The 23,003-nt window shown below is 49.0% G+C and overlaps 1 protein-coding gene across 2 annotated transcripts in view; it reads right to left on the bottom strand.

The window, feature by feature from the left end:
• Nucleotides 1-319: 319 nt before the first annotated feature.
• The window catches only part of rttn (rotatin), a 224,289-nt gene continuing 201,605 nt past the window's right edge, over nt 320-23,003 (bottom strand). For both annotated transcript variants that reach the window (XM_078217148.1, XM_078217147.1), the window contains 5 exons: nt 9,508-9,710; nt 7,601-7,868; nt 4,328-4,431; nt 2,032-2,101; nt 320-514 (listed from right to left, as the gene is read on the bottom strand). In XM_078217148.1, the coding sequence (XP_078073274.1) occupies nt 441-514; nt 2,032-2,101; nt 4,328-4,431; nt 7,601-7,868; nt 9,508-9,710 (719 nt within the window). In that variant the 3' untranslated portion in view covers nt 320-440. The remainder of the gene's footprint in view (nt 515-2,031; nt 2,102-4,327; nt 4,432-7,600; nt 7,869-9,507; nt 9,711-23,003) is intronic.

The following is a 23,003-nucleotide window of genomic DNA, read 5'->3' as shown; positions in this document are numbered from 1 at the left end:
AATGTTTGAGGTGGCAGCTGCCGATCTGAACAAGGAGAGAGAAAAGGAGAAGGGCATGCGAAGGTTTTCATTTGTGTTTTTCAATGGCTGCAGTTACCTGGGCTTGATCCTGGAGGGACAACACCCCTATCTAGTAGCCGCAGCTGTAACCTGGTGACATTATGGGTGTGGGGTGGGGGAGTAGTCCCTTGAGTCAACAAGCATAGCCCCCATCCTATCTCTCAAGTTTGTTGTGGTCTATCTGGTTTAGGATCACACCAGAGAGTGTCCTTTGATCGCATTGATATTGGTATATTTAAAAAAAAATACTGACCAACTTGAACCAATCACAAAAGTTTTATTAAAGAAAATATATTAGAATTTCAATGAAATAGACACATGATTTACAGATAGATAAAACTCCACTCCACAATAAAATGTCCATGCTAGCACAGCACTCACTAACTGTTCAGCTGGACTGCCAGATTTTCCAGACACTTCAATAGGTAAATATTCAGCGGACCTTCAAGGTTACCTAGAAAATAATTCATATATATATAAGAAGCAAAATCAGTTGTCATACAAATACCCAGCTTGTGCTAACAACTCGTGCTCAACTTCCAAATGATCAATAATCTCAAAATTGGATTTCTGTATATATCACAATTTCGAACAGTGTGAAGCAAAAATGTACAGGAAGAGTAACTGATAAATCACTGAGCATTGACTTCCAAAAAGATCCAGTGTTCAACTGTGATGAATAGGAGTTTGTCACAATTCGCACCACAAAGTCTATATATTCTTTTGATGAGATACGACTGGTCACTTGAAATTTGTGATATGAATGTAGGTGTCCTGGGTTGAGCTGGAATTAACAATCTATAGGCTGCTTTAGAAACTGCAGCATAAGGAAAATAACCCACTGAGCATGTAGTCACATAATCAAGTCTATTCAATCTGAATGCTTGTTCGTTTGCTGCCTCGCGTTGCTGCTGACAAGACTTGGAGTCGAACCTTACAACATCCACAGAGACTGTTAAACTACACTGATTTATGTAAACACAGTTTGACTGCCGTTGTGCTGGGAACAGATAAGGAACCGGAACTCAAATTATCTGGTTATTTTTTGGGATGAGGTTCCACAATTTCTCTCCGGATAGGCTGATTAACAGCTCCATTTTTGGAGAGGAGCAGATCTTGTAACTCTCCCATGTTGCTGATTCATCCTGTACTACGTAGAGATGGTATGTTGCCACTTCATGGCCATATGAACTCCCATATTCACACAGAGAGAGCTACACAGCAAAGGTCCTCCACTTCAGGTTCAGTATTAGCAAGGTTAGCAAAGCACCATGTCTTTTGTTGCCTTCCGGAACCCAGAAGTTCAAAGTCTCATAAAAATAGTAGACACTACTACTGCATTATTTCTGCCACTCCTTACTTGTTGCCTTTCAATACATCTGCTTTGCAGTTGTAGCCTAAACCATGAGAACATCAAGGTTTATTGGCAACAATGACTCATTAAATAGTTGCTTGTACTGACTTGTCATAACCCAAAGAAGGAAATTAACTTTTTACTTATTTCTAAGAAAGGTGCCTCCTGAAATATTGGTATGCTTTTCTTCATCACTAATATAAATTTTAGGTACCCAAGTTCAAAAACAATGTACAAATACGAATGCTCAGTGGATAAGTAGCCTTGATTATAAAAAAGCTGCCAAATATTTCATTTAATTTTGTCTTTTGACAGGTGTTCAATTTGTTTTCTTGATGAGGCTCATTGTTTGATGGGAATATAAATGTAGGAGTTCTAAAATAGCAATTGCTGTTTTTACGGTATCTCTCGGACCATCCTCTGGGAAGTTTAATTGAAAGCCAAACTCCTACATCTAGTAACCTGGCAGGAGCTGGCAGTTAAACTCAAATTCTAAATTACGCACTTCAAAAAATTAAACATGCAAAATTCATCAATTCTTGATAAAGTTTGAAAAAATAAACCATTTCTTTGCTGGATGTACAGCATGTAAATATTATATTCGCTTCAGTACTTACACTTTTTGATTGATGGGTAAGTTTCATCCACTCTCCTCTTGATTGATGGGTTTTTCAGAGTAACTTTGGCCTGGAAGCAATATTTACCTCAGATTGATAATGTGCAAATCAATATGATGCTTAACATTATTTTTACAGCAAGAATATAAACTAGGACAACAATGCCGAAGCAAAAATAATCTCAACAAGGTTACTTAATTATAGGAGAGGAACAAAAGAATGTGGCTTATTCTGAGTGCTAGAAAAACGCTTTCCATTATTTGTTTAACAAGTTGCTGAGTGTGCTAATTTGTGGGGGAAATGTAAAAATAGGCTTAAATATTTCACAATACAAAATGAAATTTGTGACCTTGGCTTATTTATCTCATGTGGCTTTTCTTACATACCTAACTAAAATTGGTATTTCTCTTCCTATATCTATCTATTCGGTTCTTTCTCATTCCTCAATGTTTTTAATGCATTCCCTAAATTTGACTTCCACATTTGAGCCAGATTTTTAAAAAAACTATTTTTGGGGTCCTGGACCAGAATCCCAAGTTATATTATGAAGCCAGACCAGATCCAAACAATTTTTCTATTTTGGCGTAAATGTGAAGAAAGGATGCTTTGCTTCAGGAGTAAGTTCACTGAAACATTAGGGATCTTTTATCAAAATAAGCTTGATTCGTAACAGTTTATATGTAACTAACAAAATGAAACAGTTTGAGTCTTACCAGTTGAACAATCTTTAGAAAATGAAAGGAAACAACTCTAATTTCTAACTTATCACTATTTCAATTCCAAATGAGCAACATTCCTCTTCAACTCAAATACCCTTTAAATACAATTAGCAAGCTCAGGCATACTTGCTATAAATTGGGTTAACACCCTTGAAGCTTTCAGAGAGATTTTAGTTTCCAGAGCAGCTTGCAGGTTTCTGTCTTTCAACCACCCCAGCCAGAAAACTGAATAGAAAGCTGTTTCTCTCTGCTACATACATGGTTCCTTCCATTAACCACTTATCACATGATCCTGCATATCTAATCAAAACCCCTAGGGGAAATCTTCATCTTTAAACTAAAATCTAATAGTTCACTCCCAAGTAAACACTATGTAGCTAAAATGAGTAATTATCCAACTCTCCCAGCATCTGAGTTGTAGGTTTTCCAGACACACTGACTGGAGAACAGAAACATAAAATATATCAATAGCACACTATCATCACACTATATGATGCATTGTAAATCTGTTTTGCCTCCTAGCCAATCTTAAATATTGCTATCATATGTTCTTTTATGGATGTGATCAATTTCAATACCTTGCATTTGTTAAAACGGTGGGTAAACACAGCACATAGTAGCCAGTAGGTACTGGGTCATATGCCACGATGAGTATTGGGGAATATTATGCTTGCATATTTATAAATAATAGAAAATTAATAATTAAGCAACTAATTTTCCACTCCATTAGTTTGAATGAAGTTGTCAATTTGTTTAAAAATACATTGAGAAAATTATAAAACTAATGCATGTATTGTGACAAAATCTCCCTTAAAACAAACAGGCATAGATGACGGCATATGCAAAGTAATTCTTAGTAAATATACATTTATGCGAGAGAAAGAGGAGATTTTCCAGCAAATGAAACTTGCGTTACGATTAACCAGTGTGCGAATTGACAAAATGGGACTGGACAGCTATCCAAATCCTCCATTTGCTGCTGATGTTTGTTGTTGATGGGAGAATTGCTAACATGGTGCCACAATTTATTACATTGGCTGAATGACCCTTTGACCTCCAACTTCTTCAAAAGGCACATTTCTCATTCAGAAGGGGTGCAAGATTCTCAGGTATTACACATAGGTGAAAATCTAACAGTTTTGCAACACAAAGGTGTAGATTTCAGAGCAGCTGATACAAAAAATCCACTTGGTACCTCCTGTCTACAGGGTATACGTAAAGGGCATGCCGTCAGTTGAAGTTATCAGCGTGTAACACTCATATACATGGGACCATGTCATCCAGAAATAATTCTGACAGTGTAAATTTCTGTGTTATTTATCTATCAGCTCATTCCACCCGTCTCATATCCCTGAACTATGTGAAATAAATGGCTATTTGAGTTTAAACCTGTTCTGTGATACAGCTGTTTCCTTTGGCATTAATATAATGGAGAAAATGAACAATCATGGATAGGCATTAACTGAAAAAAAAATTGTTATAGGTGCACTTTTCAGTCAGGAGATGCATTACAAGCAAGATTGGATTCAAGCTGAAACTCTGATATCACAATGCAGATAGTTCAATGGTACACTCACCTTTTGGTAGTTATGAAGTAAAGCCCAAAGTGCTGAGGCACCTATAGTCTGAACTACAGGATTGTCATTCTCTAGACAAGCAGCAAATATTGACACAGTTTTATCTGAGGGCAAAACAGGAAACATCAAGAACACAGTGAACACCATTTCTCTCACAGATGTTTGACTCAGAAGCAATAATAGTAATATCAGTTTCCACACAGACTTGGAAGTGGCAATAGTAAGGAAGATTTGCAATTACTTTAAAATGTGCAGGGAATCTGTAATTGTTCCAAAAATGTTTGAAAACTCTTTCTTCAGAGGTTGTATCAATTGTAAAGGGATCAATTATAACTCTCGGATAATAAAAAATACCGGTCCATGTGACCTAGTGACGTTTGACCTTTGGAAACAGTACTAACAGAAAGAAATTTAAAATACAGAGGCCATGTAGCCGACACAAGAACAGAAATATGAAGAGGAGAGAGGAACTAAGAGGTTTCCAGAAAGAAGTGTGTCATTACGTGGAAGATCGCACAAGTGGAGCCCTGTTTACACAGATGCTGCTGCCCACAGAGAATTGGCTAAGTCCCTGAAGGGAAGGGACTGGAATTCTGCTTGAAAGAGCTGTGCAGCTGAAACTGGGACCATCCAGATAGAGTGGACCACCTATTACCTCCATGAGATAGTTTTTGCTGTGTCTGCTATTTCAGGTGCAACTTATAATTCATACTGACAATGATTTGCCCGTTAATTCATGTTTAACTTGTGTTGATTCTGATCCATGTTAAAATTACAGTAAGTAAAATCTTATCCGATACTTTTTTCATTTGGGGTTGGTTATTTTGGTATACTGATCCCTATGGAGATTGTAACAGTGTCTTCCTGATTTATGGCCGCTGACTGGAAACTACTAGAGTCAACATAAGCATTTTTGATACATTTGTAGATGTTTTTGTCTATGTACTGGAACAGTTTAGCTAGAAGTGGGGTTAGTTCCGGAGCAAAAATCTTCAACAATACACAGCTGGGATGGTGTTGGGATCCATTGCCTTTGTTCTATCTAGTGCACATAGCTGTTCCTTGATATCTTGCACAGTAAACAAATTGGCTAAGACACATCAGTATTGAGGGGACCTCAGGAGGGGACTGAGATAGATCGATCATTTGATACTTCTGGTCGAAGATGGTAACAAACACTTAAACCTTAACTTTTGCACTGGTGAGCAGGTCGCCCTACATTGAAGATGTGGTAGTTCTTGAAGCCTCCTCCCCCTGTTAGTTATAAAATTACCCATCACATTTCATGACTCGAAATGGCAGGATTGCAGAGCTTAGATCTGATCCCTTGGTTGTGGGATTGTTAGTGATGTCCATAGCACATTTCCACTGTTCAGTATGTATGTAGTCTAGTGTTCTATCTTCACCAGGTTGGCATCTCATTTTTAGGCTATGGTTAGCGCTACTCCTGGGATGTTCTTTTATACTGTGTTTTAAACCAGGGTAGATCTGATCACTTGAAGATAATGGTAGAGTGAGAGATATGCTGGGCCATGAGGTTAGAGATTGTGGTTGAAAGCAATTCTTGCTGCTGCTACTGGCTGTATCATGGGTGCCCAGTTTTGAGCTGTGGGATCTGTTGTAAATCTATCCTATTTAACACAGTGGTAATCCCACATAAGATAGAGCAATAAAATTTTTAATTCACAATTATTAGCATCTTAATCTCTGAAATGTAAAACACACAAAAGGTTGAAGGCAACCAAATATAGTCAGCTGTCAGTAACCATAAAAATATTATTAAAAATCAAAAGCAAAATACTATGGATTCTGAGCAATACACAGGAGGTCAGCGTAGAGAGAAACAGAGTTAAGAGTTCTGATATTTCAGAGGAAGCAGAGAGGATGAAAAGCCAGCAAAGCTAGGGATGTTAGTCTTGTCAAATTTAAAGGCAGATCATAGAAACCCTACAGTGCAGAAACAGGCCATTCGGCCCATCGAGTCTGCACCGACCACAATCCCACCCAGGCCCTACCCCCATATCCCGACACATTTACCCGCTAATCCCTCTAACCTACACATCTCAGGACACTAAGGGGCAATTTTAGCATGGCCAATCAACCTAACCCGCACATCTTTGGACTGTGGGAGGAAACCGGAGCACCCGGAGGAAACCCACGCAGACACGAGGAGAATGTGCAAACTCCACACAGACAGTGACCCAAGCCGGGAATCGAACCCAGGTCCCTGGAGCTGTAAAGCAGCAGTGCTAACCACTGTGCTACCGTGCCGCCCTCAACAATCATCAACAATGAGAAGATCAACAACAACCAGGCCCAGATTGCCTAGTTTCCAGATTGTCAGATGCCAGACGTACAACCTAAGATGATAAAAGCAAAGTACTGCAGATGCTGGATGTGTGTAATAAAAACAGAAAATGCTGGAAAAACACTGCAGGTCTGGCAGCATCCATGAAGAGAGAAACAGAGTTAACATTTTGAGTCCATAAGCAGGTGAGAGAGGGCTGGTGGGAAAAAGAACCTAAGGGAAGGTTTGTGATAGGATGGAGGGCAGGGGAGATTGAATGACAAAACTTTTCACGGTGAAAGGCCAAAGGACATGGCAATGGGACAAGACAAAAAAGATGCACCATGAGGAAGTTGTGAATGGCAGCCAAAAACATAGTGATGGAAATGATAAGAGAAACTGGGGGCAAAATAACAACAAAGAAACATGAAGCAAAATGGGGCAGAGGTTATGATCTAAACTTGGTGAACTTAATGTTAGATCCAGAAGGCTGAAATATGCTCAGTTGAAAGAGGAGGTGCTGTTCTTCCAATGTGAGCTTAGCTTCATTGAAACATGGATCCTTGCTGATGGGTTGCCTTCATTCAGAAGCACAGATGCTCAAAAATCTAGCCTGTATCCTTCAAGGTCACTATCCTGTTCACCTCTAAAGATAAATGCTCTAAATAGATCCTCAAGTCAGAGTTTATTTTATATCTGGTATGAGAAGTTTGCACATTGAAGATTTGCAAATGCCTAGCAGAAATAAAAAACTTAACACCTTTCTTTCACACATTGAAATGCGATACCCAACATGTGACAAAAGTTCTTAAAACTAAACAACTATTTAAATAAAAGTCACACTCATAAACCATTACTTTAGCAATAGAACCAAGGCAATAATCAATTAATTTTCAACAGGTTTGAAAACAATTTAGATTTCATCAATTCATTCATAAATCAGTAAAGTAGTGATAATCAAGAAAAAGTGGAAAGTTTAAAGTTACCATTTGCTAGAACTTTTGGCTTATTAGCAGGATTGAAGCAAATATTATGAAGCACGAGCAGGGCAGTAGATTGGTTGTTTTTGTGTTTGTGCTGGGACATTGCTGTCAAAAGCTCCAGACTCCCATTCATCTTCAGAATCATCTGCTGTCCTTCATCTCCAAAAGACATATTCAGCAGTAGCTTCAACCAAAGCATGGCCAAAATACTTAAGGGTTTTCCTGGTGTCTTTGGTAATGGCAGGGCAAGGAAGTTGTTCAAGAAATTGCTCTGCAATAAAGATCGGAAGCACGAAATGAGCAAACGTCCCAATACTGACTTAGAAAGCAAAGCAGCATTGATATTAACAATCACAATGCTGCCTGCTAAGTAGGCGATGAGGAGTTGGTTTTATGGATGTGCCCATTAAGTGTCAACCTTCCAATCCAAAGGCTGAAGAGGAATGTGAGCCATTCAAACAAATAGACTTATCACATTTTTATAGTGAGCTAAAAACTTTCAATTTAAGTACATTTACATGGAACAAATTGATATTCTGTAGTTTTGCATTTCTTACCAAATTAAAACAAGCAATTGTATAAATTACTTCTTGCACTCTCTCAATTGATGACATTTTAGCTGTAAAGGATGCTAAAGAGTTCAGTTGATATCTGCTCTGGTTCAGTCAGCAAGAGCTCCTTGTAAAATTTGGGAACTAGCATTCTTCTTGTACCCGGAAACCACTCCAAATCTGTCAATCATTTTCAAACACCGTACAAGGTAAGCATGTAAGTGCAAAAGATTTTAATATTTTTATCCTTTCAGTCCCTCCTTTTGAGTACCTACCACCGTTGACATCAAAACGATGGTCCGAACCTCTGCTTGTTCCAATGATACATGTCGTCAGGGCTCATTAGTTCCACTAATGCTTTCAGAACCATTTCCTTTCTAAAATTATCACTGACTTGTGTCTAGCATCCTCCTTTGGTACATTTACATTCTCACTTCCGCCATCTTTTGCAAAAACTGACAAAACATTTTATACCTCTCTGTTATTTTATACCATAGATTTGGCAAGACAAATACATCCCTGGCTTTTTATCCTCTCTGCTTCCTCTGAAATATCAGGACTGTTAACTCTCTGGGGGGAATTTTTCTGTCCTGCCCGCTACGGGAATTGTAGCCGGTGGGGGGGGGCAGACTATGCAAAGGTCTGTTGACTTTGGGAGGGATTTTCTGGTTTTGGGGCAAAAGCGTCTGGAAAATCCCACCCTCTTTCTCTCTATGTTGACCTCCTGTGTATTGCTCAGCATCCATAATATTTTGCTTTTGATTTTCATCCTCAAGATTCCTCCTTAATACGTGAGTGGTTTATCTTTATATTTTTTTACATTTATAAAAGCTTTTATATTATCAGATAGCCTTTCTTCATATCCCCTTTTAGCCCTTTAATTTCCTTTTCCACTTCCACAACAATATTTTCTACATTCCACTCAATTTTGATGTTGTTACCCTGACTCTTCTAAATACCTATAACATAAAATGGTAAAGTCACCATAGTCCCAGATGACCACAGGCTGCTCTCCACTTTGAGGGAGAGAGCTGACTGGTGGTGGTTTAACCGAGGATCACCACACCTCAGGTGAGGGGTAAGGTTGAGAAGGAAGATCTTCATGAATAACCTCAGCCGGTATGGGAACTGAACTCGCATTGTTGGCGCCACTCTGCATCACGAAACAGTTGTCCAGCTAACTGAGCTAAGCCAACCCCTATTTATTAGACATTGCAGCTATGAAATACGAGAGCATTTCTGAACATCTGATTCTACTAGATATTTATGCTTTCATTTTAAAAAAATGGAGGTACTTTAAGACTCGCAGAAGAAGCTACTATTTTATAACAGTAACTTTGTTGAATAAGCGTTACTGACCTTCTGCAACACACCTTTACATTCATGGGACATGACCAAGTTGGAGAGGACAGCGAATGCCATTTGTTGAATAGTACTGTTATCGTGTGTCTTCTGCAAGGCCTGCTTCATGATCATATGCACCAGAGAATTACCTGCCAGGCCTCTTTGAGAAGAATGGGACACAAGTGGAGCGCCACTTCCACAGCAGAGGGAAACACATGCTAAAAGATACCAATTTAGAAAAATGGGTAAGATTTCAATCTTCAATTCTGAATAGATTAGATCTGAATATGGCACATAAACAACTAAAATTAAATGTGTTGACTCAATGTACCAACACTGCCGATATTATTTCTCTCTGGAATTAAACTTGGGGTTAAAAAGTAGGGAGAACAATAATGAATTGCATCACAAAATAAAATCATCCTAATAAAGAAATTAATTAGTTTAAAGTTAAAACTTGTAGAATTATCAACACATAATATCAATGCATAACAAAGAGGATGAAACATATAGAAATCCAACAACGTTATAACTTGAGTAGATTCAGGAGCACCCTATCCTTGTTACAAAACAGCTTAATGCTTAATTGTCGTAATACGTACAGCTGGAGTTTGTGGGACTGCTTTTTGTGCCGGCAACATCATGGTAGATAGCAAATTGGAGGTAAGTTGTTGCAATTTTTGGCAACTAATGAACAGTGCCACATTCAGAACCCACTATCCAGATTTTCCAGCTGGCATATTTAGAACACTAAAATAATTTCACATCCTTGTCACCGTAATCATGAAACCAATGAATCACAACCCAAAAACAGTGCGGCAAAGCACTGACAACAAAAATCCAACTTGTTTAGGACTACTGGCCAAATCAAATTTATACCCCGTAGAGGCTAATTTTCTGCAAATGACATTCCACTTTCTGATTTGAATGGCACCAGATAAAATATGGCCGATAAGCTTCCTGGATCTCAGTTATAAACTCTGAGTTGCCATAGAGACGACTACACTAAAGTACCAAATCAAACAGGCTTGACAGAGAATGATTGTGAGAGGTTAAAATATGTTAACCATAAAAGCTTGGCCAGCATTTAGTGCAAGTGTCAGGAGTATGATGGAGTATTCACCACTTGCCCAGATGTTTGCAGTTCCATACGCAGGAACCTCGACACATCCAGACAAAGCCGACAAAATTAGATGCAATTATTGAGGGGAAGAACATGGGATAGTGGTAATGTCACTGGACTCGATGTCCAGAGGCCCAAGCTAATGCTCTGGGATACAAGTTCAAATCTCACCAAAGCAGTTGGTGGAATTTCAATTCAAATAACAAAATCTGGAGTTGAAAGCTCGTCTTAAAGCAAATGGTGTGTTGATGTTCATTGCAAAAGGATTTGAGTACAGGAGCAAGGATATTTTACTGCAGCTGTACAGGGCTTTGGTGAGACCACACCAGGCGTAGTGTGCACAATTTTGGTCTCCTTACCCAAGAAAGGATATACTTGCCATAGAGGGAGTACAGCAAAGATTCACCAGACTGATTCCTGGAAGGCAGGGTTGCCGTATGAGGAACGATTGGGTCAACTGGACCTGTTTTCACTGAAGTCCAGAAAAATGAGTGGGGATCTCATTCAAATGCACAACATTCTGACAGAGCTGGACAGACTGGGATACTGCTTCCTCTGGCTGTGGGGTCTGGAACAAGGGGTCACAGTCTCAGGATACAGGATAGACCACTTAGGACCGAGACGAGGGAAAATGTCTTCACTTGCCAAGCCTCCTTCAAGTGTACTTTCCAAAGCCATCGATCACACAGAAGGACAAAGGCAGCAAATGCAATGGAACACCATCATACCATCATCTGCAAGTTCCCTTCCAAGCCACACACCATCTTGACGTGGAACTTTGTTGTTGCTTTACCATGGCTAGAGGAAAATCTAGGAACTCCCTCCTTAACAGCACCGTGTGCACACCTGCCACCAAACGTACTATAATGGTTCAGCACCATTCATGACTCCTCAGATACTGAAACAGTCCATGTTCAAATGCAACAAGATCTGGACATTATCCAGGCTTGAGCTGACAAGTGGCAAGTAACATTTGCGCCACACAAATGCCAGGCAATGACCACCAATAAGAGATACTCTAACCACCGCCCCATGACATTCAATGGTGTAACCATCACTGAATCCCCCACAGTCAACATCCTTGGGGTCACCATTGACCAGAAACTCAACTGGACTCGCCCCATAAACACAGTGGCTACAAGAGCAGGTCAGAGGCTAGGAATACTGCGGCGAGTAACTCACCTCCTGACTCCCCAAAGCCTGTCCACCATCTACAAGGCGGAAATCAGGAATATGATGGAATACACCCCACTTGCCTGGATGGGTGCAGCTCCAACAACACTGAAGAAGCTCAACACCATCCAGGACAAAGCAGCTTGATTGGCACCACATCAACAAACATGCAATCCCTCCACTACCAACGCTCAGTAGCGGCAGTGTGTTCTATCTACAAGATGCACTGCAGCACTTCACCAAAGATCCTTAGATAGCACTTTCCAAACCCACGACCACTTCCACCTAGAAGGACAAGGGAAGCAGATAAATGGGAACACCACCACCTGCAAGTTTCCCTCCAAGCCACTCACCATCCTGACATGGAAGTATATCGCCGTTCCTTTGCAGTCGCTGGATCAAAATCCTGGAATTCCTTCCCTAATGGCATTGTGGGTCAACCCACAGAACATGGACTGCAGCGATTCAAGAAGGAAACTCACCACCACCTTCTCAAGAGCAACTGGGGATGGGCAATAAATGCTGGCCAGCCAGCGACGCTCATGTCCCACAAATGAATTTAAAAAAGATGGCTCACCACCAACATTTCAATGGCGATTATGGACAGACAACAAATTCTGGTCTAGCCAACACTCCTTCCATGAAATAAAAGAAATTGGACTCCAATTGAAAGGAATAACCAACTTAGAATACCATTGCAGCATTTCATCCATTTTGTGTTTTCTACCTTATTAGAGGATATCATCCATGAAGTAGCCAATGTGTCGACCCATTGAGGACAGGGAATCCTGACCTAACAGTTCCACTTGCTCAACGATTAAGGAAAAAAATGGAACATCTCTAAAATTAGGTATAATACTTGACCATTTGGTGTCATGCTGGCACAGTGGTTAGCACTGCTGCCTCAGCACCAGCAACCTGGATTCAATTCTGATCTTGGGTGACTGTGTTGAGTTTGCACATTCTCCCCATGCCTGCATTAGTTTTCTCCGGATGCTATGGTTTCCTCCCACAGTCCAAAGATGTGCAGGTTGGGTGGATTAGCCATGTAAATGGTCAGGGTCCTGGAGATTGGAATGGGGGAGCGAACCGAGGCGAGATCTCTTTCGGAGAATCGGTGCAGATGTGATGGGCCGAATGGCCTCCTGCTGCACTGTGGAGATTCTGTGATTCTTTCTGTGAAGTACGGGGATTCTGTCCCCATTTATTACCATGATTAAAAAAAAAGAAAAACTGTTGGGTTTATTAGATCTGTTTCAAGTCCTCAGGATGTCTGAAGTATTTCACATTCAATTAAATTATTTTGGAAAGGTAGCCACCATTATATGAGCAAATATGGTGGTGAATTTCTATGCAGCAAGATCATAACAGAAGAAATGAGATTAGAGATCACTTACTTTAGCAGTATTATTCAAAGGAAGACACTGCACTAACTTTGTCTCTGTGAAAAGGTGCTATGAGGTTTTTATGTTTACCTGAAAAAGCATATTGAACCATTGTCTGATCTAAAAGTGGTGTTTGAACCCACAGCTTTGAAACACAGGGAAAGAGTTCTAATATAAATTGTGATTGGCAGTGGTCCCAGCGTTGATCCTTGTGTAACACCTCCTGCCATTCTGAACTACAGTTTATCCCCATTCACAATATTATCCTGGGCATGTAACCAAAAGCTTACAAAGGTTTTCAGGCAATTACAACAACAGCAACTTGCATTTCTATAGCACTTTTAATGGGAGCAAAGCATTACGGGGAGGTGATGGCCTAGTGGTATTAACGCTAGACTATTAACCCAGAAACTCAATTAATGTTCTGTGGAACCGGATTCGAATCCCGCCATGCCAGCTGGTGGAATTTGAATTCAATGAAAAATATCTGGAGTTAAGAATCTACTGATGACCATGAAGCCATTGTCGATTGTCGGAAAAACCCATCTGGTTCACTAACGTCCTTTAGGGAAGGAAATCTGCCGTCCTTACCTGGTCTGGCCTACATGTGATTCCAGATCCATAGCAATGTGATTGATTCTCAACTGCCCTTCAAGGGCAACGAGGAATGGGCAATAAATACTGTAAGAAGTTTAACAACACCAGGTTAAAGTCCAACAGGTTTATTTGGTAGCAAAAGCCACACAAGCTTTCGAGGCTCTGAGCCCCTTCTTCAGGTGAGTGGGAATTCTGTTCACAAACAGAACTTATAAGACACAGACTCAATTTACATGAATAATGGTTGGAATGCGAATACTTACAACTAATCCAGTCTTTAAGAAACAAAACAATGGGAGTGGAGAGAGCATCAAGACAGGCTAAAAAGATGTGTATTGTCTCCAGACAAGACAGCCAGTGAAACTCTGCAGGTCCACGCAACTGTGGGAGTTACAAATAGTGTGACATAAATTCTGATTCTAGGATCGCATGATAAAGACTCAGGAGGAAAAAAGCAGAAATATTTATGTGAAATAGTGTGACATAAACCCAATATCCCGGTTGAGGCCGTCCTTGTGTGTGCGGAACCTGGCTATCAGTTTCTGCTCCGCGACTCTGCGCTGTCGTGTGTCGCGAAGGCCGCCTTGGAGAACGCTTACCCGAATATCAGAGGCCGAATGCCCGTGACCGCTGAAGTGCTCCCCAACAGGAAGAGAACAGTCTTGCCTGGTGATTGTCGAGCGGTGTTCATTCATCCGTTGTCGCAGCGTCTGCATAGTTTCCCCAATGTACCATGCCTCGGGACATCCTTTCTTGCAGCGTATCAGGTAGACAACGTTGGCCGAGTTGCAAGAGTATGTACCGTGTACCTGGTGGATGGTGTTCTCACGTGAGATGATGGCATCTGTGTCGATGATCCGGCACGTCTTGCAGAGGTTGCTGTGGCAGGGTTGTGTGGTGTCTTGGTCACTGTTCTCCTGAAGGCTGGGTAGTTTGCTGCGGACAATGGTCTGTTTGAGGTTGTGCGGTTGTTTGAAGGCAAGAAGTGGGGGTGTGGGGATGGCCTTGGCGAGATGTTCGTCTTCATCAATGACATGTTGAAGGCTCCGGAGGAGATGCCGTAGCTTCTCCGCTCCGGGGAAGTACTGGACAACGAAGGGTACTCTGTCCACTGTGTCCCGTGTTTGTCTTCTGAGGAGGTCGGTGCGGTTTTTCGCTGTGGCGCGTTGGAACTGTTGATCAATGAGTCTAGCGCCATATCCTGTTCTTATGAGGGCATCTTTCAGCGTCTGGAGGTGTCTGTTGCGATCCTCCTCATCCGAGCAGATCCTGTGTATACGGAGGGCTTGTCCGTAGGGGATGGCTTCTTTAACGTGTTTAGGGTGGAAGCTGGAGAAGTGGAGCATCGTGAGGTTATCCGTGGGCTTGCGGTACAGTGAGGTGCTGAGGTGACCGTCCTTAATGGAGATGCGCGTGTCCAAGAATGCAACCGATTCCGGAGAGTAGTCTATGGTGAGCCTGATGGTGGGATGGAACTTGTTGATGTCATCATAGAGTTGTTTCAGTGATTGTTCACCATGAGTCCAAAGGAAGAAAATGTCATCGATGTATCTAGTGTATAGCACCGGTTGAAGGTCCCGTGCGGTGAAGAAGTCTTGTTCGAACCTGTGCATGAAGATGTTGGCATATTGAGGTGCAAATTTGGTCCCCATGGCTGTTCCGTGTGTCTGGATGAAGAACTGGTTGTTGAAGGTGAAGATATTGTGGTCCAGGATGAAGCGGATGAGATGTAAAATTGCATCTGGAAACTGGCAGTTGTTGGCGCTGAGCACTGAGGCCGTTGCAGCAATGCCATCGTCATGGGGGATGCTGGTGTAGAGTGCTGAGACATCCATTGTGACGAGGAGCGCTCCTGGTTCAACTGCTCCATGTGTGCCGAGTTTCTGTAGGAAGTCCGTCGTGTCGCGACAAAAGCTGGGGGTTCTTTGTACAATGGGTTTCAGGATGCCCTCGACATAGCCGGAGAGGTTCTCGCACAGGGTCCCATTGCCCGATACGATGGGACGGCCGGGTGTGTTTGCCTTGTGTATCTTCGGGAGGCAGTAGAGATCTCCAACGCGGGGAGTACGTGGGATGAGAGCACGGAGGGTGTTCTGAAGGTCCGGATCAAAGGTCTTGATCAGAGTGTTGAGTTGACGGGTGTGTTCTTTGGTCGGATCTGCAGGTAACTGTCTGTAGTGTTCCTCGTTGTTGAGTTGTCGGTACACTTCTTTGCAGTAATCCGTTCTGTTCAGTATGACGATGGCCCCTCCTTTGTCTGCTGGTTTGATGACAATGTTGCGGTTGGTCTTGAGAGCGTGGATGGCGTTACGTTGTGCTTGGGTGATGTTCGGGGCTGTCTTGTGAGTGCGGCTGATGAATTTGGTGTTGACGCACCTCCTGACGGCTTGGGCATACATGTCAAGTCGAGGGCAGCGGCCTTCCGGAGGAGTCCAATTCGACTCTTTCCTCTTCGGATGCACTGCGGATCTCTCTGTCGGCTGTTCCAGTTCATTGGCTGTCTCATTGTGTTCGTTGTTGGCCTCTTGGGGTTTGTGGAAGAACTCCCTCAGCCTCATTCGCCTGATGAATTCCTCTGTGTCTGCTGCGAGACTGATGGGGTCTATTTTGGTGGTGGGGCAAAAATTAAGCCCTCGGCTGAGAACTTCGATTTCATCTGGTTGAAGTGTGTAGTCGGACAAGTTGACAATGGACTTCCCTGCAGTGGGACTGTTTCCTACTGTGGTACCGGGGGAGGCTTGGTTGCTGCTGGTGGTGATGCCGAGTTTCTCAAGTTTCCTGTTCTTGGTGTGCATGTAGATGGTGTAGTTCCTTTGTCTCGTCTGCTTGGCAGAGTTTCGCAGCTGGTCTGCGTCCTGAGCGCAAGTTGAGAATATGGATTCGATAAATACTGGCCAGCCAGTGACACCCACATTACACAAATTAATAAAAAATAAAATTCCAAGATGTTTATAAGGATACCAACACGTACCAACGGTGTCATATTTTGAAAAGCTTTTAAAGGGGTTCCATGAGTATAGCTTTGAGAGAGAATACTCCAGAAAATATGCTGCCTATATGTTGACATGGAAGCAGAGAATTCAAAAAAGGTTTCTTTACCCATAGAGTGGCAAAAATGTGGAAGTCACTTCCACAGGGAAAGGGAAGTAAATCATATAGATACATTTCAGGAGAAGCTAAACAAGGATACAAATCTAAATACAAAACATGTTGCCTAATTCCTCAATCTAAATGCTAAATTCTTATGTAAATAAATTTTCCATCCATTGTTTATTTTCCTTTTGTATTTCTTACTACTGCAGGAGCTGCACTAGTTTCAACTATCCCTTGGGATTTCAAAATGGACTTAAGGATTTAAATGGTTTTGAACATTCAAAAATAGTATGTGAATCCCTGCATTTGAGCAATTGCCTTCCGCCTGCTAGGCGTGGCCATCTATCATGCCTGAATATTTTGTGTTTGCTTTTAAGGGCTTCAACTAGCTTACAAAACTGTCCAAGAACCACTGACTAGGTTTTTTTTAAAAAGTAAGTCAGTGCAAGACAAGAGAAAAGAATCCTGGGCAGATACAGAAACCAGTGAATACATCATTTACAACTATTCTAAGAACTGAAAAATCCCCACAATAATTGGAAGTGCGGTGAGTTAACAGTGGGAATAAGAACCAAGTCAGTTTATGGGCCATGCCGAACTGAATAAGTTCATTGTACAGAAACGTTCTGATGTTGTGAAAGGTGCTATAATAAACACAACTTTTGCATATTTCTGCAATTTTACTTTTACAAAGAAGACTTTTAACAAAAAGCAGATTTTGAAAGCTTGAAAATAAAATGACAAAGTCATTTGTTGTGAGGGAAGAAAAGCATTTTGAAAAGAGTTGGGTTATTTTTGTATTTCATTCAGAATTTTGATTAGCTGCCTGTAATATTGGCTCGTCATGATACGTGTGCTGTTTGTACAGTTCGGTTAATTAAAAACTTTCAATTGCTTCAGATATAATTATATGCTAAACTAACAGACACAGGCCTCATTCGACCATTACATTGAACCAAACCGCATCCCATCCATTCCTAATTAGAGGATAGAATTGTCATAGCTGTCCAGTTTTATAAGTTGACACAGCAAATTTGATTCATACTTTTTAACCTGAAGATACTACATCTTCACTCAGAGGGTGGGGGGTGAGTGGAATCGGCTGCCGTCAGTGGTGGTGGAGGCAAACTCGATAGGGTCTTTTAAGAGACTTCTGGATGAGTACATGGGACCTAATAGGATTGAGGGTTATAGGTAAGCCTATATATAAGCCTAGGTAGGTAGGGACAAGACCGGCGCAACATGTGGGCCAAAGGGCCTGTTTGTGCTGTATTTTTTCTACGTTCTATGTTCTATCTTAGTCCAGTTTTGTTTAGTGTAACATACATTGGATTTTCCAAGTTTTAAAATCTCTCCTTTAACTTAGGGTGAAAGAGAATGTTCTGGAAAGGGAGATGGTGATTATATTAAACAATCTGCCCCAAGGCAAGCCCATGGGACCTGGTTATTATTGGGAAAGAAACCCAATCCAAAAGTAATAAAAATCTCAATTGACACTTTTCATACCTTGACAAAAAGGTAGCTGCTTTCTGAAATGGAGGGAGGCGGCGAGGGGGGGAGGCGGCGAGCGACAGCGAGGGAGAGTACTTGAGAGAGCTCGCGGGAGCGAAAAAGAGCAAGAACGAGAGCGCGCGAGCGAGAGAGGGAGCGCGAGCGAGGGCGAGCGAGAGAGCGAGGGCGAGCGAGAGAGGGAGCGCGAGCGAGAGAGGGAGCGCGAGCGAGAGAGGGAGCGCGAGCGAGAGAGGGAGCGCGAGCGAGAGAGGGAGCGCGAGCGAGAGAGGGAGCGCGAGAGGGAGCGCGAGCGAGAGAGGGAGCGCGAGCGAGAGAGGGAGCGCGAGCGAGAGAGGGAGCGCGAGCGAGAGAGGGAGCGCGAGCGAGAGAGGGAGCGCGAGCGAGAGAGGGAGCGCGAGCGAGAGAGGGAGCGCGAGCGAGAGAGCACGTGAGAGAGAGCGAGAGAGAGAGCGAGAGAGAGAGCGAGAGAGAGAGCGAGAGAGAGCGAGAGAGCACGTGAGAGAGAGCGAGAGAGAACGAGTGAGAGAGCAAGCGAGCGAGAGAGAGAGAGCGAGAGAGAGAGCGAGAGAGAGAGAGCGAGAGAGAGAGAGCGAGAGAGAGAGAGCGAGAGAGAGAGCGAGAGAGAGAGCGAGAGAGAGAGCGAGAGAGAGAGCGAGAGAGAGAGCGAGAGAGAGAGAGCGAGAGCGAGAGAGCGAGAGAGAGAGAGAGCGAGAGAGAGAGCGAGAGAGCGAGCGAGAGAGCGAGCGAGAGAGAGAGCGAGAGAGAGAGCGAGAGAGAGAGCGAGAGCGAGAGCGAGAGAGAGAGCGAGAGCGAGAGCGAGAGAGAGAGCGAGAGAGAGAGCGAGAGAGAGAGCGAGAGAGAGAGCGAGAGAGAGAGCGAGAGAGAGCGAGAGAGAGAGCGAGAGAGAGAGCGAGAGAGAGAGCGAGAGAGAGAGCGAGAGAGAGAGCGAGAGAGAGAGAGAGAGAGAGCGCGAGCGAGAGAGCGCGAGCGAGAGAGAGCGCGAGAGAGAGAGAGCGCGAGAGAGAGAGCGCGAGAGAGAGAGAGCGCGAGAGAGAGAGAGCGCGAGGGAGAGAGAGCGCGAGAGAGAGAGAGCGCGAGAGAGAGAGAGCGCGAGAGAGAGAGAGAGAGCGCGAGAGAGAGAGAGCGCGAGAGAGAGAGCGCGAGAGAGAGAGAGCGCGAGAGAGAGGGAGCGCGAGAGAGAGAGAGCGCGAGAGAGAGAGAGCGCGAGAGAGAGAGAACGCGAGAGAGAGAGAGCACGAGAGGGAGAGAGCACGAGAGAGAGAGAGCACGAGAGAGAGAGAGCACGAGACGGAGCGTGAGAGCGAGGCAGAGAGCAAGGCAGAGAGCGAAGCAGAGAGCGCGAGCGGGCGAGCGAGGGCGGGCGGGCGAGCGAGGGCGGGCGGGCGAGCGAGGGCGGGCGGGCGAGCGAGGGCGGGCGGGCGAGCGAGGGCGGGCGGGCGGGCGAGCGAGGGCGGGCGGGCGAGCGAGGGCGGGCGGGCGAGCGAGGGCGGGCGGGCGAGCGAGGGCGGGAGGGCGAGCGAGGGCGGGCGGGCGAGCAAGGGCGGGCGAGCAAGGGCGGGCGGGCGAGCGAGGGCGGGCGGGCGAGCGAGGGCGGGCGGGCGAGCGAGGGCGGGCGGGCGAGCGAGGGCGGGCGGGCGAGCGAGGGCGGGCGGGCGAGCGAGGGCGGGCGGGCGAGCGAGGGCGGGCGAGCGAGGGCGGGCGAGCGAGGGCGGGCGGGCGGGCGAGCGAGGGCGGGCGGGCGAGCGAGGGCGGGCGAGCGAGGGCGGGCGGGCGAGCGAGGGCGGGCGGGCGAGCGAGGGCGGGCGGGCGAGCGAGGGCGGGCGGGCGAGCGAGGGCGGGCGGGCGAGCGAGGGCGAGCGAGGGCGGGCGAGCGAGGGCGGGCGGGCGAGCTAGGGCGGGCGGGCGAGCGAGGGCGGGCGGGCGAGCGAGGGCGGGCGGGCGAGCGAGGGCGGGCGCGCGAGCGAGGGCGGGCGGGCGAGCGAGGGCGGGCGGGCGAGCGAGGGCGGGCGGGCGAGCGAGGGCGGGCGGGCGAGCGAGGGCGGGCGGGCGAGCGGAGCGAGGGCGGGCGGGCGAGCGAGGGCGGGCGGGCGAGCGAGGGAGGGCGGGCGAGCGAGGGAGGGCGGGCGAGCGAGGGAGGGCGGGCGGGCGAGGGAGGGCGGGCGGGCGAGGGAGGGCGGGCGGGCGAGGGAGGGCGGGCGGGCGAGGGAGGGCGGGCGGGCGAGGGAGGGCGGGCGGGCGAGGGAGGGCGGGCGGGCGAGGGAGGGCGGGCGGGCGAGGGAGGGCGGGCGGGCGAGGGAGGGCGGGCGGGCGAGGGAGGGCGGGCGGGCGAGGGAGGGCGGGCGAGGGAGGGGCGGGCGAGGCAGGGAGGGCGGGCGAGGCAGGGAGGGCGGGGGAGGGCGGGCGGGCGGGGGAGGGCGGGCGGGCGAGGGAGGGAGGGCGGGCGAGGGAGGGAGGGCGGGCGAGCGAGGGAGGGCGGGCGAGCGAGTGAGGGCGGGCGAGCGAGGGAGGGCGGGCGAGCGAGGGAGGGCGGGCGAGCGAGGGAGGGCGGGCGAGCGAGGGAGGGCGGGCGAGCGAGGGAGGGCGGGCGAGCGAGGGAGGGCGGGCGAGCGGGAGGGCGGGCGAGCGAGGGAGGGCGGGCGAGCGAGGAGGGCGGGCGAGCGAGGGAGGGCGGCGAGCGAGGGAGGCCGGGCGAGCGAGGGAGGGCGGGCGAGCGAGGGAGGGCGGGCGAGCGAGGGAGGGCGGGCGAGCGAGGAGGGCGGGCGAGCGAGGGAGGCGCGGCGAGGAGGGCGGGCGAGCGAGGGAGGGCGGGCGAGCGAGGGAGGGCCGGCGAGCGAGGGAGGGCCGGCGAGCGAGGGAGGGCCGGCGAGCGAGGGAGGGCCGGCTAGCGAGGGAGGGCCGGCGAGGGAGGGCCGGCGAGCGAGGGAGGGCGGGCGAGCGAGGGAGGGTGGGCGAGCGAGGGAGGGCGGGCGAGCGAGGGAGGGCGGGCGAGCGAGGGAGGGCGGGCGAGCGAGGGAGGGCGGGCGAGCGAGGGAGGGCGGGCGAGCGAGGGAGGGCGGGCGGGCGGGCGAGCGAGCGAGGGAGGGCGGGCGAGCGAGGGAGGGCGGGCGAGCGAGCGAGGGCGGGCGGGCGAGCGAGGGCGGGCGGGCGAGCGAGGGCGGGCGGGCGAGCGAGGGCGGGCGGGCGAGCGAGGGCGGGCGAGCGAGCGAGGCGGGCGGGCGAGCGAGGGCGGGCGGGCGAGCGAGGGCGGGCGGGCGAGCGAGGGCGGGCGGGCGAGCGAGGGCGGGCGGGCGAGCGAGGGCGGGCGGGCGAGCGAGGGCGGGCGGGCGAGCGAGGGCGGGCGGGCGAGCGAGGGCGGGCGGGCGAGCGAGGGCGGGCGGGCGAGCGAGGGCGGGCGGGCGAGCGAGGGCGGGCGGGCGAGCGAGGGCGGGCGGGCGAGCGAGGGCGGGCGGGCGAGCGAGGGCGGGCGGGCGAGCGAGGGCGGGCGGGCGAGCGAGGCGGGCGGGCGAGCGAGGGCGGGCGGGCGGGCGAGCGAGGGCGGGCGAGCGCGGGCGGGCGAGGCGAGTGAGGGCGGGCGAGCGAGGGAGGGCGGGCGAGCGAGGGAGGGCGGGCGAGCGAGGGAGGGCGGGCGAGCGAGGGAGGGCGGGCGAGCGAGGGAGGCGGGCGGAGCGAGGGAGGGCGGGCGAGCGAGGGAGGGCGGGCGAGCGAGGGAGGGCGGGCGAGCGAGGGAGGGCGGGCGAGCGAGGGAGGGCGGGCGAGCGAGGGAGGGCGGGCGAGCGAGGGAGGGCGGGCGAGCGAGGGAGGGCGGGCGAGCGAGGGAGGGCGGGCGAGCGAGGGAGGGCCGGGCGAGCGAGGGAGGGCCGGCGAGCGAGGGAGGGCCGGCTAGCGAGGGAGGGCCGGCGAGGGAGGGCCGGCGAGCGAGGGAGGGCGGGCGAGCGAGGGAGGGCGGCGAGCGAGGGAGGGCAGGCGAGCGAGGGAGGGCGGGCGAGCGAGGGAGGGCGGGCGAGCGAGGGAGGGCGGGCGAGCGAGGGAGGGCGGGCGAGCGAGGGAGGGCGGGCGAGCGAGGGAGGGCGGGCGAGCGAGGGAGGGCGGGCGAGCGAGGGAGGGCGGGCGAGCGAGGGAGGGCGGGCGAGCGAGGAGGGCGGGCGAGCGAGGGACGGGCGGGCGAGCGAGGGAGGGCGGGCGGCGGCGAGCGAGCGAGGGAGGGCGGGCGAGCGAGGGAGGGCGGGCGAGCGAGCGAGGGCGGGCGGGCGAGCGAGGGCGGGCGGGCGAGCGAGGCGGGCGGGCGAGCGAGGGCGGGCGGGCGAGCGAGGGCGGGCGAGCGAGCGAGGGCGGCAGCGGGCGGGCGTGCGAGCGAGGCGGGCGGGCGAGCGAGGGCGGGCGGGCGAGCGAGGGCGGCGGGCGGGCGAGCGAGGGCGGGCGGGCGAGCGAGGGCGGGCGGGCGAGCGAGGGCGGGCGGGCGAGCGAGGGCGGAGGGCGAGCGAGGGCGGGCGGGCGAGCAAGGGCGGGCGGGCGAGCGAGGGCGGGCGGGCGAGGCGAGGGCCGGGCGGGCGAGCGAGGGCGGGCGGGCGAGCGAGGGCGGGCGGGCGAGCGAGGGCGGGCGGGGGGCG

The sequence above is a fragment of the Mustelus asterias genome, chromosome 7, assembly GCF_964213995.1.
Source record: "Mustelus asterias chromosome 7, sMusAst1.hap1.1, whole genome shotgun sequence".
In the NCBI taxonomy this organism is placed as follows: Eukaryota; Metazoa; Chordata; class Chondrichthyes; order Carcharhiniformes; family Triakidae; genus Mustelus; species Mustelus asterias.
Note: the sequence above shows the minus strand (reverse complement) of the source record. Positions and strands in the feature narration are given on the sequence as shown.